At 37.6% G+C, this 19535-nt stretch overlaps 1 protein-coding gene across 1 annotated transcript in view; it reads right to left on the bottom strand.

The window, feature by feature from the left end:
• The window catches only part of Zmat1 (zinc finger matrin-type 1), a 50765-nt gene extending 38027 nt beyond the window's left edge, over nt 1-12738 (bottom strand). The window contains exon 1 of the mRNA XM_060374804.1: nt 12415-12738. Coding sequence (XP_060230787.1) covers nt 12415-12478 — 64 coding nt within the window. The 5' untranslated portion in view covers nt 12479-12738. The remainder of the gene's footprint in view (nt 1-12414) is intronic.
• Nucleotides 12739-19535: the final 6797 nt, after the last annotated feature.

Raw genomic sequence — 19535 nt, 5'->3', positions numbered from 1 at the left:
AAGTGTTAAGTCTAGTGTATAAAAATTTAAAAGCATGAAAATGGGAAATTATAAAAGAAGATGAGTGATGATTCACTCTTGAAGTATGCTTACTATATAAGCTTTTGTTATATTCCTAAGGCAAATATACCCCAGAGAAATTTGCACATCCCTGTTGATTAGAGCAGTAGTCATAATTATCAAGGTACAGAACTCGCCATGATGCTCATCAACAAATAAATGGATAACGAAAATATAATATTTATACACAGCAAATAAATTCATTCATACGTACAGGTGGAACTTTGTCCACTGCAGGAAAATGAATGGGACATATTAAGCAGAATTAGCTAGACTCTGAAAAAAAATTACTTCTTTGAAGAATTTCAGTTAAATATGTACGTCATATACCATTTTTTTTTTTTTTTTTTTTTTTTTTGCTTTGCTTGGGTTTTTGTTTGATTTTTCAAGATAAGGTTTCTCTGTGTAGCCTTGGATGTCCTGGAACTTACTCTGTAGAAGAGACTGGCCTTGAACTCTGAGATCCACTTGCCTCTGCCTCCCAAGTGCTGGGATTAAAGGTGTGCACCACACTCAGATATATATATATATATATATATATATATATATATATATATATATATTAAATACACATGTTAACTCATTACTTTCCCTGTATTTAATGCAGAATTAAATTCAAATGCCCTATTGAACCCTACTATTATTTGTTTCACTCTAAAGTTTACATTATTACATATATATTATTTATATACATGAATTCTATAACTTTTAGCTAACGTAATATATTTAATCTTTATTTGTATACGTATATGACATGGAAGTCAAAGGCAGACCATGTCAGTGGAGGAATGGGTCTAAATGGGGATAATATGGTGAGAATAAAAGAAATTAATGGGTAAAATTTTAATGCAAATATTAAATATATTTTTGGCATAAAGAAAGGATCAAAGAAAAAGGACAAACTAAACCAAGGGTGGGTAAGAAGAGGTGAGTATGAATAAGTATTAAAATATCATAAAGAGAGCCACTGTTTTGTATTCTAACTAAAAAAATACCAATATCAATAAAAGTCAAATAAAAACATATTACACAATGCAGCCACTCCTGATGAGACCTAACAGACAAGGATCAGAAGGAAGAAAAAGATACCCTCCCCTACCAGTGGACTTGGGGAGGGGAGTGTGTGGAGAAAGCAAAGGAAGGGAGGGATTGGGAGGGGAGGAGGGAGGGAAGTAGAGGGGGGATACAAAGTAAATAAAGTGTAATTAAAAATAAAATTAAATAAAAAAACATATTACAATTTATTTTAATTTTATCTAAATAACAAGTTGTCCTAAGCAGTTCAACTATAATTGAATCTCAAATTTTCTGGAACACATGCTCGTGAATGATTTTTCTTATTCAGGGTTTCAGGGGTGGGGATGGGAATCATCTGGATGAGTGTATAATGTCTTGGGTTCAGTCCCAAGAATGGGGGTAAATACCCACAATCCTAGTACTCAGGAGATAGAGAGATAATAAAAACAAGCACCCAAATCCACACCTAGAATTTCTGATTCAATAGTTTTGGGTTGGGGCTGAACCTATAAATTGCTCACAAGTTCCCTGGTAATACCAATGGTGCTGGTACAGGAGCAAAACTTTGAATACTACTTAGAGCTTCCACTGCATCTACTTTGATTTCCTAACACATGGTATCTTTAAATCCCCTTTTGTCTAGTATAACATTCCTTCAATAGTTAGACTTTCTTCTTTCCCTTTCTCTTTACTTCTCCAGTGAATTAATTGAAGTTCTTTCATATGGTGTGTAACTTAACCACAGTCCCTTTAACAATGTCATAATTTGAGAAGGCATCACATTATGTAACTCAGGCTGGCCTTGACTTTATATCCTCAGCCTCCTTAGTGCTGTTATTACATGTTTGACGACTGCACTCTGTTCCATCTTTTGTTTTTAAAATCTGAAAAACATAAAATGTAGCATTGCGACTATTTTAAATATATGGTTTGACAGTGTTAAGTATACTTGAACTCTTATTTTTTATTTATTACAATTTATTTACTTCATATCCCAGCTGTAGCCCCCTCCCTTGTCCCCTCCCAATCCTACCCTTCCTTCCTCTTTTCTTCCCATGCCCCTCCTACAGTTCACTGATAGGGGAGGTCCTCTGACCCTAGCCTATCAGGTCTCATCAGGACTGGTTGCATCCTCTTCCTCTATGTCCTGGTAAGGCTGCTCCCCCTTCATGGGGAGGTGATCAAAGAGCCAGCCACTGAGTTCATGTTAGAGACAGTCCATATTTCCCTTACTAGGGAACCCACTTGGATACTGAGCTGCCATGGGCTACATCTGTGCAGGTGTTCTAGGTTATCTCCATACATGGTCCTTGTTTCAAGTATCAATCTCAGAAAAGACCCCTTTGCTCAGATATTTTGGTTTTGTTGCTCCCCTTGTGTAGCTCCTGTCTCCTCCTGGTCTTTTTATCTCCCCCTTCTTTCATTAGATTCCCTGCAGTCTGCCCAAAGTTTTACTATGAGTCTCAGCATCTGCTTCAATACCCTGATGTGTAGTGTCTTTCAGAGTCTCTCAGTGGTAGGCCTCTGTCCTGTTCCCTGTTTTCTCCCTCTTCTGATAAACCCATATTTTGAATACATACTTTCTTCTGCTAACATAGCTCAAGATAATGTCACACTATGTTGCTGACTCACACTCAGCTGATTTCTGACAAGTACATGGTTCTATTCCACCTGGGGTTGATTCAACTGTACTCCTTAAGAATACGATTATATGGACAGAAATGTTTCTGGATCCCAAAGAAGATTCAATATATATTTATATTCCATTTACATTGTGTCTTGCTATATTCAACTAACTTAAGCCTTTTAAGATCTCTCTTTGGCTGGTGAGATGGCACAGTGGGCAATGGTGTTTGCTGCCAGACCTAAAGACCTGGGTTGGCTACCCAGAACCCATATGGTGGAAGGGGAGAACTGATTACTGGTTATCTTCTGATCACTACATCCCTCCTGTGGCATATGTTAACATGCACCCTCTTCTCCCAAATTAAAAATAATGTTTTTAAGTCTTAAATTTGTTATCAGGAGGATTGTGGAAGTTGGATTTCCACTGAGAACAAATTTATTGTTTCTTAAGGACCATTCTATGCTGTCCAATTTATCCTCAAGCAGCATGTATATTACATTCATTATGAATGTGAATATACCTGCTCAAAAGTGAAATGTGAAGCTTGGAGAGATCATCACAAAGCCACACATCTATTATGTGTTAGAGTCAGGAGTCAAATCTAATTCTGTACAAGAGTTCCCTGAGAGCTACTTCTTAAAGAGGTTGAAATGTTGCATGGCAGACTTCTTTAGACGTTGAGAACAAAACAAGTCTGGCTCGGAAAAGAAGCTATTTTGGCTGAGAGTCTATTGGCATGCATCTGCTAGCTGCTGGAAGAGGAAGAGTCAACTTTCTTGTTGTGACCCAAGTGACTAGCACTACCGAGTAGAGAAAAACCTTTTTTAAAAATAGCTATGGTCCTTGTTTCGAGTATCAGTCTCAGAAAAGACTCCTTTGCTCAGATATTTTGGTTTTGTTGCTCCCCTTGTGTAGCAACTCCTAGAGTACTCGTGGGCCCCTAAACTTAGTGTTTGTCAAAGAATTGGGATTTAATAACTGAGGCATGGCTGAAGAAACCTGAGGGATATATATCCTTTCTTTCCTTTTTGCCCCTTATACTCTTCTCATTTTTCCTTTTCCTTATTAATATAGAAGAGAAAACTTTTATTGATTGTTGGGTAAATATGAAATTATAAAGACACTTAATTTCAAAAGAAAGGAGTGGCTAAATGTACTACACGAAGAGAAACAGTTTCATTTTGCTATCAACTACTTAGTTGTTTACAAAGACTAACCTTTTACATTTCTTTTCTAAAGCTTATTTTGTACTTGACTTTATTTGATAAACTTTATTTTGGTATCATGATGCAAGTGATTCTCTTCCACATTTAGGAGATGGTTTGAAATGAAACAGTAGTTTTGTGACAAATTATATATGCTATCAAATAAGAAAGTTCATCCATTCAATGTAATGGATTTATACTTAAATGTGGCTTCAGTCTTTGGTTGGAGAATGGATCAACACTATTTTCCTATTAATAACAATGTTTCTGTGGTGACTGGTGGCTCATGCCTTTAATCCCAGCACTTAGGAGGCAGATACAGGCAAATATCTGAGTTTGAGGGTAACCTGGACTACACAAAGGGTTCTAGGCCAACTAGGAAAGCACAGTGAGACCCTACCTCAAAAAATTGTTTTTTGACTTATTTCCTTCCTATGTGGAAGGTTTATGTAATTTGAGAAAATATAACTTTCATAAAATTTGCAATGAAGTTAAAGACTTTAATCTATAGTTCTTGGCAATGAGAAAAAATGTTGTATTAGTAAAAAGACGTAACCTTGAGTAAATCATTTAACTATGCTAAACTATTTCCATCAAATTATATAGAAATATAATGTATAATTTTAATTCCTAAGATCTGACAAATACGTTTATTTCCAAATGTTCAACACATGCTATATACTCAATAAAAGTATGCTTATTTACTCACTTAGAAGCTTTAAAATTTTTATTTACTCTTAGGTATAATTATCCTAGTTCACTTCAGTCTTATTTAAAAGATCTACTGCATAATTTTCAATCTTTGGTTGAAAAATAAAGTGACCTTTACAGTGACTTTGTGTCATATAACATTGTTGAAAGGCTGTCCTAAAATACACTGCAGCTATCTGGCAGCACCCCTGGCTTCTGACCAGTAAGCTAATAGGAGGATTCCTTAGTATGAAAACCCAAGTATGTCTGAAAGCATTGCCAATTAATCTCCGTGGGGTAGAACCCACCTGTAGTTTAGAACCAATCCAATCTATGACTTTACTTCATAAAAGAAGAGATTAGGGACCATAGAAGAAATAAAGGATTGGTGAAGATAAAATGTTAAATTTATGGTTGTAAGTTTATATTCAAAAATAATTGCAACAGTCTAGGGAAAGAAAATAGTAACAGCAGAGAAATGGATTTGTAATTATGAATATTAATACTGGTAACATTCTACACCTAGGATTTAATAGAATTCCCCATATTGATTAAAATATTCATTGTTTCTATCAGAATATATGCTTTAATGATATATAAGCAAATTCACTCTACAGAAACTAATTTTTTTCTGTTAGATTGTGACTTTTGAAAACAGCTAAGCTGTCATGTTACAGTAAAATGACATTAACTTCTCAATCAAGAAAACAGGAAACAAACTAGGAACCTACTACAGATGGCCTCTGAAAGCCTCTGCCCTACAGACTATAAAAGCAGATGCTGAGCCTGATGGGCAACTGTTGGGCAGAGTGAATGGAATTTTATGTAAGAACTGGGAAATAGTAAGAGCTGGAGAGGACAGGAACTCCACAAGGAGAGCAACAGAACAAGAAAAATTGAACACAGGGAACTTCCCAGAGACTCATACTCCAACCAAGGACTATTCATGGAGATAACCTAGAACCCCTGCACAGATGTAGCCCATGGCAGTTCAGTGTCCAAGTGGGTTACATAGTAATGGGAAGAGGGACTGCCTCTGACATAATCTGATTGGCCTGCTCTTTGATCACCTCCCCCTGAGGGGGGAGCAGCCTTACCAGGCCACAGAAGATGACAATGCAGCCACTTTTGATGTGAACTGATAGACTAAGATCAGAAAGGAGAGGAGAACCTCCCCTATCAGTGGACTTGGGGAGTGGCATGCATGCAGAAAGGGGAGAGAGGGTGGGATCGGGAGGGGAGAAGGGAGGGGCTTATGGGGGGATACAAAATGAATAAAGTGTAATTAATAAAAAAAGAAAAAATAATGCAACTACATGTGAAATCCAAATGATTTGGAACTTTCTTCTACTATTAAGTAACAGGAAATTTAGAGTGAAATACATTTTTTTCTAACAAAAAGTTAACACTTATGGCAGAAGTTAGAAAAGAATTATGGTTTTTCTCCAATTTCACTTACGGAATTATAAACTATAGACTATTTCTGAAGAAAGCAAATGCAAGGTTACCACATTTCCTCAGTTCTCGGAATGAGAACTTTCTTTGTTTGGTGTAATAAAATATTCTTTGGTTAGCCTGATAAATTTAAACTTACTCAAATTAGGTGCTTCTAGCTATGAAAATCTATCTCATATTCTCAAATAACAAAATTTTATCCTTAGAGCAACCCAGATGATTATGAAATTATTTAATATTAGCTATTTTAAAGCTTTGCAGAACTGTGAATTTGATAGTCTAGTTGATCTTGATATAAAGAAATACAGCATTGTAAAGAACTTATATATTCTACTTTAATAGTGACAAAATAGAAAAAAATCCAAAATAGTGAACTGCTTTTACTGTATTTGCAAATCTCATTGTTATTGACAGAAAAATCTGTGAAAGATTAATTTTGCTTTTGCAAAGAATACATGAGCTATATTTTCAGTGAATAGACCTTTAGAGATAACCTTCCTAAAACGTCCTTCATTAATAGGATTTTTGGCAAAAGTTGACTTGACTTCCATATTCCTTTAATACTATCATAATCATAGGAAAAAAACCAGCAGATCATATTCTTGAGGTAGAAAATAAGGAGGCATGTTAGATTTGCCACAACATTTTTAACACACTTTTGTCTCTAATGGCCACACTCCATTTAAAGAGTCCTCAGAAATATCATCTTTACTAGAAATGTGAATATATACCTGTCTATATGAGAAATGCTCATAACTACAGTGTGATTTTGCATCCTTAGTTTTAGGTTATTAAAATAGCTTCTGCCTTATGAGTTTGAGAACTTCTTGTACTTTTACACAGGTCATCACAATCAGTGCAGAGTTTTCCATGGCACCTCAACAATAACAAAATAAAACAATTAAAATGATTGGGAATACTATGCTTATGATGGTTATTTGTTCTGTCTTTCTGCACACGGAGTATTTGACCTTTGTAACGATAAGCCTTTGTGGCTAGGGAGCTCAGGAGTCATGCTTATGAAACCAGAAATATAGCTAATGTCCTGAGTAATCTTAATTTCCTTGATTCCATCTCAGCTGCTTTATATAAGATAGCGACTAAATATATGCTACTCTCGTCAACAGTTTAATGCATGTGAAAAAAATGTACAAGGCTAAGAATATGATTAGTGATTATTTTTACATAAGATGATTAGTGATTATTTTTACATACTGATGTAATTCAGGGGGGACAGACACTAATAAGTGGACACTCAACTCTAGACACCTCCAATCTGCCAAATGCTGGAAACAGAAATTTAATCCTGTTTACTAATTATTTTTGACAGATACCAATATTAGACTCACAATATAATGTGCTTTGGTGTGCACATTTGGTATACCACAGAAGTAGTTTTATAAGAAACACTAGAATGGTACTCATAGCTCAGGGGTGTGACCAGTTATATTTAAAACTATACTTGCCCTACTTGTTTATTTATGTTATAATCTTACTATCAAGCACACCTGAGCTTATTTTTCTTTTCTTTTTTTATTACGCATCTGTGTGTACACTGGCGTGTGGGGTAGGGGTCGGGGCGGGGGGAGGATACAACCACCTTTGGTGTGTTCCTCAGGAATGCTATCCACATCCTTTGAGACATGGTCTTTCATTGGCCTGGAGCTCACCAATTAGGCTACACTGGCTGGCTGCTGTGCCTCAATGGTCCTCCTGCATTCGCCTCTCTAATCTGGGACCACAAGTGTGTACCACAATGCATGTTTTTAGATGGATTCTGAGGGATGGAACTCAGATTCTTTTTTTTTTTTTTTTCAATGCAGTTTATTCAGGAACCTTGAACAATCATCTGACCCTAGGGAAAGCCAGCCCACAGCTTAAATAGCTTCTGGGTAGCCAGCCCCAGCATGCCACGTGGGCAATGCAGATAGGTCCACATACATGGAAGCAAGCCAGATCCTCGGCCTTAGCCAAATGTGGAGTTGTTTGTGACAGAGAGCACTCACCATCGGGAAGGTGGAAGGCGGAAACCAGCTCCATCTTTAAGGCATAGCATTCCGCAGCTCTCTACAGTTCCCCCTTTTTGTTTTAGACGCATCAGGCAAGAGTAGAGGTCTGATCTCTGATATTAGAAATAAATTGGGACTTTGTACTGATGTTCATTTAGGTGTCATCCACCCAAAGAGCATCAGACCCGTCTGATACCTTTTTCTCAGAGGCGGGACCTGGGGCATCAACCCGCATGCAATCAGACATGCTCTTCTCTGGGTCGAAAGCAACTGACCCTGAGTGCAGTGCTTAGCCTCGCATCCTGAGAGTAACATTTTAGCTTTTTATGGTAGCCAACCATGCTTGGGGAGACTGTCCTGCTTCAATGGCTGTAAAGGCCTGAATGTGGAACTCAGATTCTTATGCTTTTGAAGCAAACACTTACCAAACACTTTTTGTCCACAAACTGCTACTGAGCTCTTTTTATGGCTATTTCTTTTTATATTTTTATTTATGTGTATTTGTGTGTGTTGCATAAATATATGCCATATGCATGCATTAGGGGACAGACTTCTGGAATTGGAGTTACAGGCAGTTGTGAGCCTCCTGATGTGGTTGCTAGGAACAGAACTTGGATCCTCTGGAAAAATAGTAGACTACCTTAACCACTGAGTGAGTCATATGTCCAGGCCCATTACAAATGTTTCTAATGTCTCACACTTTGTGTGAGCACACAAGGCCACACTGTATATGTGTGTGTGTGTGTGTGTGTGTGTGTATGTAGGTCAGAGGACAAATTGTAGGAGTCAGTTCTCTCCTTTTATGTGGATTCCAGGAAATAACCTCAGGTCCTGAAGCGTGTTACAGGTTCCTTTTCCTATTTCTAAGTTGAACTGTAAGTTCTTAGTACTAACCAGTATGGTTCACATACACACTGGCACTCATTGATTACTTAGTAAATTTAGGAAAGATTTAACTAGGTTTTATGATTGAGAACTTAGTGACAAGTGACCCAAAGTTTTACTAAACAGCAGGGAGACAAAGGAAAGCCTTTTGTAATTGCTATGAGAAGGTGACTGCTATTGGAACTATTTAACAATGAAATTGATATCCACAATGTTTTTCAATCTAAAATACAAACTTGGATTTTTTAAGGGAAAACCAAATATGCAAGGAGAGTTAATGAAACTACAAATACATTTAGCACCACTAGTGGATCACAATTCATTTTGTTATTATTTTAAAAACTTCACTAAATGAAATATGAAGAGTTCTAAAATGTTGTTTGACTCCCTTTATCCATAAATTCTGTCTCTCTCCTCTCTCTCTCTTTCTCTGTCTGTGTGTGTTTGCAAATTATTTTCTTGGCATTTCTTTTGCTTGTTTTAAGTTGTTTTATTAGATATCTCAGTAGAATTTTTTGATAAATTTTGAACATTCCCTGTATGACAATTTTTATGTCTCTTGCCATTTGCTCATTACCAACTCTAAGGGAGAAAAAGGTCGTTGTGAGTGTTGGCTACAAACTGTAAATGGGCCAGCAAATGCTTTTCAAACCACTTTTCATGATCTTAACAGGAGTGATTGTGATTATACTGTGATATATATATATATATATATATATATATATATATATATATAGTGAACATGATCTATAATAATTATCAGGCGTGATCATGATAATAATTGTGATCCTGATAACACTGCTGACATATTTCAGAGACATACGAAGATTTAGAAAAACAGATATTGGCACACAACTAAGAAATATTTTTCCTTGTCTTTTGTACAGTACAACTAGAAAAATGGTGTTTTATAAATATCTAAACAAAATTCTGAAGCCTAATAGTGTTTTGAAGATATTTCAATGTGTTAAATATTTACCATTTTAAAGTGAAAATGTAAGGGGGTTTTAGTTTGGACTTCAGAGTTAATGAAGGATACTTAAACTAAAATGAAACAACAGGTAATTTAAAATAACAATTTCATTTGCTTTTTTCATATCTTAGTAAACTTTCTCAACAGTATTTCAACATAGATTTCCTTATTCAGTGAGTGTCAAGTGGTAACTATAGTCAAGGTTTCTTATGATTTATGAATTGTTTTTATATGCAGCCACCAAATTCTACTAAAAGAAATAACGTAATCTCTAAAATCATCATTCATATTTTCAGATCAGAAATTAATCTCAGACTTTGTTTTGTCCAAGTCCCTTATTTCAGTAATGGAAGCCCAAATCAAGGAAATCTGGGACCAATTCAGGATCACAAAGTCTAGTGGTTTTATGAGCACATAATCTGTATTGACTGTGCCAGACTCCAGATATTGTTTTGACTTTATTAAATTATTTTTTACATTTATTCACTTTGTGTGAGCACACAAGGCCACACTGTATATGTGTGTGTGTGTGTGTGTGTGTGTGTATGTAGGTCAGAGGACAAATTGTAAGAGTCAGTTCTCTCCTTTTATGTGGATTCCAGGAAATAACCTCAGGTCCTGAAGCGTGTTACAGGTTCCTTTTCCTACTGTGCCATCATGCAGGCCCCTGAAATTCTCTCTCTTATAATGCTTTTATTATTTGCATATATTCAAAGACACTGTAACCAAAGCAGTTACACAGCGAGGCAAAAAGCCATTTTTCTATGAAATACTCTTTCTAAACCTTACCATGAACAGCTCACCAGGGCCAACTGTGTGATGTCTACAAAAACACTCCCACCTATTTGCTGGTTATAGACAAAGCTTGTTATACAAGTTAAAGCCTGGCATGGTGGCACAAACCTGTAATCCCAGATTCAGGAGGTGGAGACAGAAGGATCAGTCCACTGCTATACAGTGAGTTTGAGGCGAGTGTGAACTACATGGGACCATGTCTCAAAACAGAACAAACAAAAAAAGGAAAAAGCAATAACAAAATCCCCTTGAAAATGTAAAAGCACAGGAGTTTCCAAACAATGGTATATTTCATGGCTGAATGAAGCCTTTCAAAAATTGTTTTCAGTAAGATTGTTGATAAATCACTACCATATCACAGTGGATTCCCAATTTCTGTATTTAGTAGGTGGTATTAATATAATGTACCTATTACAAATATTATGGGGGATTTTTTATCGTTTTGCCATTCCACCAAAGTGAAAGGTGTGAAATATTATGGAATTGCCCACAAGGGTATATAATTTATTAATGTGAAGATATTATTTTATGAGGTTAATTTTAATGAGTTAGTTTTAATGAGTGTCCTTATCAAAGAGAAAGAAACTTAAAATTGCTTCTTCTATTTTTACATTCACAGTCTTTCACTTTGGATGAGCAAGATAAGGTAATCGAGCAAATACTTTACAATAATTATTAAATCTGAGAGCTTCTGCAGCAAAATCAGTCTTTACCATTTAAGAACATCTCCAAAACTGCTTTAAAACACATTGCAATGGCATACTTCACAGTCTAATAGTAGGCTGTTTACAGAGATATGATAGTCTGTGTTAAGGTAGCTATATTCAAACACATCTCTCCATGTTTGGCATAGTAAGTGTTGGCAGGTACAACAGCACTTAGCTGAACACAAAGAAATGTTAAAGATGGGCCCTTAAACAGTGTTTTACTAGGTCATAACCTCAAATACTGAAGGAAATTCTCCAAATGATTTCTGAAATCTGTGTTCCTGCCAAACACTGTTTCTCTTTAGTACAGTCCTCACTGCTCCAGGGGAACCTATGACCCTATCATCTGGCAAATTCTCCTCCTCTAAAGCTCAAGTACACATACTAACCTCCCCACTTTGCTAACTCCATCTCTCTGTTAATATCTCCCTGCCGAGTTTCTTCCCTGAGTTTCTATCCTGCAATACGTTGAATTTCACCTGGGGGGGGGGCGCTCCTATTAAAATTTCTGATAGTCTCTCTTTGCTCTCCCTTTCCTTTACCCTGGCCCTCGAGATCTACAGCACTTCTCTGCCTCCTCTTCCCAAATCGCACCTCGATGTCCTACTTCACACTAAAGCATCTCTAGCTAAGACAAAAAAATTATGTGTATATTTTTTTCCCTAGAAACTCCAGCCTCACGAGTATCTGCCACTCCTTTGCCTGGGGGCCTTTGGGGAAGGGAGGTTAGGGATGTCCTTTACAACTTCAGTTCTTCTGGCACTCTAGGGCATAATGAGGGAGGGTGGGGTGGGGGAGGGTGGGGTGGGGTGGGACGGACCAAGCCCGGTAGAGCGGGGCGGGACGGGGCGGGGCAAGCTTGGCCTTTACTGCGCCACAGCAGGTGGGGGGTGGGGCGGTGTCGAACCGCGCCCAGCCGGGGTTTCCGGCTAGCTGCAGACAGGCGGCGAAGGCGAACAGGCCGCCATCGCGTCCCGGGACGGGAACTCACCTTCTCTGAGGCAAGGGCAGGTGTCTACTTTAAAACTACTGTCCCCCCTCCCCGCCGCCGCCATAGTGGAGCCGCCAAAGCTGCCGCCGCCTTCTCCACGGCACCGGCAAGTGAGCAGGCAGGGGTGGAGGTGGCAGAGGAGGGAGGCACCAGCAAGGCCGCCTGCCGCTACCGCCGCGTGGGCGGCGGCGGAGGCGACAGATTAGCGAGCTTCCTGAGGGGAAGACTTCACCAGCTGAGCTACAGCTCTCAGCGACACCACCGCCGTCGCAGCCTGGCGCGCACAATTGCACTGGCGTCTGGATTCCGTTAGGCTTTTTTAGCACCGCCTCCCGTCTAGCTCCGCCTCTCCTCCTTCGCTTCCTCTTTTTGCAGCTCGGGCCTCGGTCTAGCTTGCAGGGTCCGCCAATGAGAGAGCCATGCACCAGCAGGAGGCCTCCCCCTTCCCCGTGGTTCTGCAGCAAGGACCTCCTCCCGGAGAGGAAGAAAAGATGGCCAAGGGCAAAGGGCAAAAAGCGCGGGATGTAAAAACAAACGTCCTTATACGGTGGGGACTGAAGCGCCAATCTAACACCACCTTTTTTAATGCCAGATCTCGCTTGATCCGGCCTCCGAAATAGCTCTAAAAAAACATTTCTGCCTGCTTTATAAACTTTAGTACAGAAATTGGAATAAGCAAAATCTGGTACTTAAACCTTCAGGGCCCCTTAAACCACCCTCTAAATGATAGTAAATCTGGCACTCCGTGGACGAACTGAAATAGTACTGATCATTTAGTTCTCATCACTTTCAGTGAAACCAAACCGCTCAGAACTCCAATATTTTATGTTTACTTCCCTTCCTTTAAAACATACTAATTGTCACAGAGATTTATGCCTAAAGAGTGATTTTTTATAACCAAAATTACATTTAAAACCAGGTATTACTAAACAAGATAAGAGTTTTACTTTGAAAATTGAATATAATTATGTGTTTAATGGAAGTAATCTATTTGGCTGGCCTGCGAGGCAGTGTAATACTTGTACTTTAGAATTCCCCAGGTATACTTTTCAGTTTGTTGAAACCAAGAATTAAATTTTAAAGATTTTGAAAAATGATCACATATACAGACATACCAGTATTTAAAGTAAGTACAAGTATAATTATTTTTTAAAGAAATTAATTTAAAGATAGAACAAGTAACTAAATTTAATTTTTTTCATTTTTTAACACAAAATTTGTTTTGGACTTTACATCATGCTTATTATCATACCTAAAGTAAATTAGAAAGATTCCAAACTGTTTTACAGCAATAATTTTGTTTGTTTGTTTTTGTTTTTGCTTTTTTGAGATAGGGTTTCTCTGTGTAGCTTTGGCTGTTCTGGACTCGATTTGTAGACCAGGCTGGTCTTAAATTCACAGAGATCCACCTGCCTCAGCATCCTTGAGTGCTGGAATTACAGGTATGCACCACCAGAGATGTATTTTTTAATTTAAAAAATATTTATTTAATTTTATGTGTATCTGTGTGTGATTTAGTGTATGTGAGTAACCATAATTCATGCAGGATCTCGAGGAGATCAGAAGAGGTGTCAGATCCCCTGAAACTGAAACAGATTGTTGAGACCTGCAACAAGGGTGCTGGGAACCAAATCCAACTCTTCTGCAAGAGCAGTAAGTGCTCTTAACAGCTGAGCCATCTCTCCAGACCCCAAAAAGTGAAGTTTAAAAGAAACAATTTCATCTTTGGTATTACACTCTTTCAAGTAAATTACAACTTATATTCTATTAGATAGTCTCAACAATTGTTCATCAACTCTGTAAGAGTCCATACATTAAAAATCTCTTTTAAAACCAGGCAGTGGTGGTGCATGCCTTTTATCCCAGCACTTGGGAGGCAGAGGCAGGTGGATCTCAAGGCCAGCCTAGTCTACAAAGTAAGTTCCAGGACAGTTAGAAGAGAAACCATGCCTCAGAAAACAAACAAACAAATCTCTTTAAAAGAGAAACACATGCCCAGTATTCTAAATCTCTTTGAGGCTGTGGCCCCTCCACTCTTCAGCAGATGGTCCTATAACCATAAATGTATGAGCAGCACAAATTGGACTCATTGGGTTGTTGAAAAAAAAAAAAAAAACCAAAGAGGACATGAAGTTGGAAGTGGGCAGGAAGTAGGTAGAAAAGATGGACTCAGGGGAGGAGTAAGGGGTGAAATATGTATGAAATTCTCAGAATTAAAAAAAAAAACACTGTATTTTAAAACTTTGAATTCTTTGATAATGTTAAAGTTTGCCTGCAGTTTTAAAATTACTTAGCAAAAGTAAATAATTATATAATGCAACCAACTTCACGTTGTGAATAAATAATATTCTTTACTTTTGATTGCTTACAAAGTTTTGAACTTTCTTTAGATAAAATTCTGAGACTTAGTTCACTTATTTAACACTTTGCTTTTAAGTTACATCCATGTTGCTACTGGAAGCTGTGGTTATTCACCGGTAATAGTGGACAAACTCCATAGGTTTTCTTGTTAATAGACAAAGTCAGCAGACTTGTATGGTGGTTTCTTTTGTGTTTGCTCTCTTTCCAGCCTCACTTTTATTGCTTAATTCCTTGTCATGTCTCTTCAGAGCTATGGCATCTGTTCCACTGTTCATTTTTCCTCGTGTGTACATCCCTCCAACCTCCATATTGCTGTCACTCATCAATAGCTTTCTTTTGCTTGGCTGGACAAAGTTGAGATATGTTTTTTATATTACTAATGTTCTCACTTCCTTGATTTCATCCCCTTTCACTTCCCTTACCTCTTCTCTCTTTTAGTAAACAAATCAACCATATTAAAGCTTTACAGAGTCTTGTGAAAATCATGTTATTTCACAGTATAGTGCTTTATTTGTCCTTTCATTTATTGAAATGACCTGGGGCCCTTCATCTTAGAAAAGTGCCTAATGAAGTCTACTTACTCCTTGAAACTTATATAGTAGTACATTTTTCCAAGTAATAGATTTCTATTGCTGCCATGTTCTACACAATCTTTTGCAAGAACTCAGGTTCAGGCCCTGGAACCCACATGGTGGCACACAGCAATTTTTAACTCTAATGCCAGGAGACCAATACTCTCTTTTGGCCTCTGTGGGAGCCAAGTATACATTTGGTGCATAGACATGCATGCAATCAAAACACTCATACACATTATAAAAATAACCAGGGCTGGAGAGATGTCTTGGTTTTTAAATGCTAGAGCTCACAACTAAAAAGACAAAACTGAATCTGACTGGACAAAACAGAAATGCTTAATTTTCTTAACAAATAGAACAAATAGAAACATCTAAATTTGTTCAATAACATTGAAAGAAAGTCAGATAGACATATTACACTACACAAATGAAAATGCATAAAATGGTATATGTACTTATGCTGCTAAATAATGTATAAGACAAATTTATAAGCTGAGTATGATGACTCAGGTTCCAAATTCTAGAACTTTGGAGGCTGAGGCAGGAGGATTGCTAACCTATATACAGTGTGATATCCTACTTCAAAAGGAAAGAAGCAAAGAAGGAAGGAAAGAATTTTTTTCTTATTGTTCTAAAGGCTGAGATTTCTAGCTCAAGACACTGGTATTTGGTGTCTGGCCAGGCAGAAATGATGAAAGAGGGTTAAAGGATGAATAATGTGTCCTCACAGAAGAAAATGAACTGCTTCAAGGCCTTTTAAAAATGATTTTTAGATTAGCATACAAAATAAAATGTCTGTGTATGTGTGTGTACTTGTGCACATGCACTGCTTTTGTATGCATGTGCCTTCAATCCCTGCTAGCAGTATTGATCTCATAATTTAATTACCTTCCAAAAATCCCACTGCTTTTTTAAAATTAAAAATATATATATCTTATATGCATGGGTGTTTTGCCTGCATGTGTATATGTGTACCATCTTGTAGTACCTATGGAAGCCAAAGTAGGACATTGGATCCCTGGGAACTGGAGTTACAGGTGTTTGTGTATTTCCTGTAAGTAGGTCCTGGGAATTGAAGCTCGGTCTTCTGGAAGAGCAGCTAGTCCTCTTAACTGCTGAGCCATCTCTCCAGCTCGCAGTGCCATTTCTTAATACTATCACATTGGCAATTAAGTTTCAACTCATGAATTTGGGTAGAGGGTATTTAGACCTAGCATTAAATATAAAGTGATTCAGCATTGAACAAAAAGAAAAGGGACTATAGATATAGCCTTTGAATTACATGCACAAAAATGTATCTAAAAACAAAGAAAATGTATGGTAAGGTAGGGTTCAGAAGAAAATGGAGGAAAATTAATTATCTTTTTCCATTTAAAAAATAATTTTATTATTAATAGACAAAAATCATAGGGCATACCTGGTGAGGAATTGATGTTATAGAAATGAACTTAAATGTATATTTATTAACATTGGCAATTTTGAATATATAATTAAAAGATAGTAATATAGAGGGGTTGGCGAAATGGCTCAACAGTTAACAGCAATGGCTACTACTCCAGAGGACTGAGACACAAGTCCCAGAAACCTCATTGTGGCTGACAAACAACTGTAACTCCAGTTCCTGGTGATCCAGCACTCCTTCTAACTTCTGTACACATACAGAGGCATACATAGAGGCAGAACACTTATACACACAGAGTAGTAAATATTTTATACAAAATAAAATTGGAAGTAGGCTGGGGAGATGACTTAGCAGTTATGAGCACTGGCTGTTCTTCCACAGGACCTGGGTTCCATGCCAGGCACCCACACATGACAGCTTATAACCACCTGTACTCTAGTCCCCAGGGAACTGACTCCCTCTTCTGGCCTGCACAGGTACAAGGGGCACGTGTGGTGCACAGACACGCTTACAGGCAAATTTTTTTTAAAAAAGTTAGTTATATTGTGGTTTTGTGTGTGTGTGTGTGTGTGTGTGTGTGTACGCGCACGCGGTGTGTGGCACGTACGTGCGCGTGCATGTATTGAGGCCAGAAAACAACTTCTGGTATCCTTCCTTGGGCACATTCAGCATTTTTGAAAAGACACAGTATCTCACTAGCCAGGAGCTACCGATAAAGACAGGCTGGTTGAGCCCTAGGTATCCATGCACCAGCCACTATTTCCTTACTGCTAGAATTAGAAGTAGATACCGCCGTGCTTGAGGTTTTTGTATGTAGATTCTGGAGATCAAAAGAGACTCATGATTGCATGACAAGCACTTTACCAATTTGACTATCTGGCCACAGAGCATCTGATTATAGGGGCAGTGTTCTTCAATTATTTTTGCTGTAAAAAATAACCTGACAAAAGCAACTTAGGGAAGAAAGGGCTTATTTGGCTTACAATTCCAGGTTATAATCCATTATACCATTATAGCATGGATGTCAAGAAAGAAAATTAAAGGATCACATCCATTGTCAAGAGCAGAGAAAGAATAAATACACAAGTCCTTTCTTGCCTGCTTTTAAACTTACATAGTTCAAAGCCCAGCCTAGGGAATGGGGCTGCTCATAGTGGACTGGGTCTACCTATATCAGGTAACAATCAATACACTTCCCCAAACAAAGGTCCACAAGCCAACCAGTTCTAGCTAATTCTTCAGTCAAAATCTTCCCAGGTGATTCTGGGTTGTGTCAAGTTGACAGTTAATGCTAATCAGCACATCCTTAATCTGTGAAGAAAAATTTATTCTGATTCTGGGAATATCTGTAAGTATAAACTTTGAAGATGCTACTATAGCCAAGACAGTGAAATACAGAGCAACAGCAAACACCTATACAAAATTCTGTGGAAAACAATAAAAATTCATGCCACCTTTAAAGAGCTGATGATACGTAGAAAAATATGCCAATTATTTTCCTATTAGCCAGTGTAGACCACAAAAAAAAAAAAAATTCCACAATAGTACGAGAAAGGAGAGAGTTACCAAAAACTCAAAACAACTATCTCATCTGTACTAGACCTATCTATGTTAGGAGAGATTAGCATGATTTCAGATACATGGTATATAGCCACCAATCCAATGAAATTATTTCTCATGTAGAACAAATAGGAGTAACTTGCATTCACATTATTTAGACAGCCTAAATAATTGATGGCTTTGCTCCAGGGATATAAAACACTCCTAATTTGTTACAAAGATTTGGATCATATGGATATTCTGAAGGGCAATTTCATCAATTACACAGGTAACACCAACAATTAGACCAAGAGAGAAAATATTGATAGTTACATCCAAGGACCAGTACATGTGAGTAACACAGCTGAGAGATTCTTGTCAGTGAAATTTTGAGGGGTCCAATAGTTTTGAAAATATACTGGGACAACCATGGAAAACCACCACACTTATTACAACATTTTTGGTGTATTTCACCACTAAGTAGAAAACACCACACCGTGACCACTTTTTGTGAAAGTAAAACACTGGTAAGTTGGAGTTGCTGCGCTGATACATTTACTGAGTGAGTGACATGCAAGTATACCAGCTTTGAGTAGGACTAAAATCAGGGAGAGATCCTGTAACGGGTCAAAATTGGGACAAAAGTAACTGCTATTTGGGCCAAATGATCTAATGCAGTGGTTCTCAAGGTTCCTAACACTGTGATTCTTTAATACAGGTCCTCATGTTGTTGTGACCCGCAACCATAAGATTATTTCATTGTTATTTTAAAACTGTAATTTTGCTATTGTTACAAATCATAATGTAAATATCTGATATGCAGAGTATCTGATATGTGACCCCTGTGAAAGGGTCGTTCAACCCCCAAAAGGTTTCCAGTTCACAGGTGGAGAACAACTGATCTAATGGCTCTTATAGTATTAGAATATATTTGGATGGAACATATTCCACATGCAATTTTTAATAACTATCACAAGAAATTTACAACATAATCCTTGATGGTCTGGAACAAGGGCATGCTGTCTGCAGCTAAGAAATAAACATGAATTACAAAGGAGTCTGTGGCATGTTATTGGGGCTTAAGACAGAACATCTGATCCTTCAGCCAAATATTAGTATAGAGAAGATATTTCCCACCATTAACTGAATACTTTTAAGCCCACAATATTATCTTGTTTGAATGTGCCCAATGACAATTCATTGTAAGATGTAAGTAGTTTTTCTGTTTGTTTGTTTTGTTTTTA

The sequence above is a fragment of the Meriones unguiculatus genome, chromosome X (genome assembly GCF_030254825.1).
Source record: "Meriones unguiculatus strain TT.TT164.6M chromosome X, Bangor_MerUng_6.1, whole genome shotgun sequence".
NCBI lineage: Eukaryota > Metazoa > Chordata > Mammalia > Rodentia > Muridae > Meriones > Meriones unguiculatus.
The sequence above is the reverse complement of the archived record's forward strand: the minus strand, read 5'-3'. Positions and strand labels throughout refer to the sequence as shown.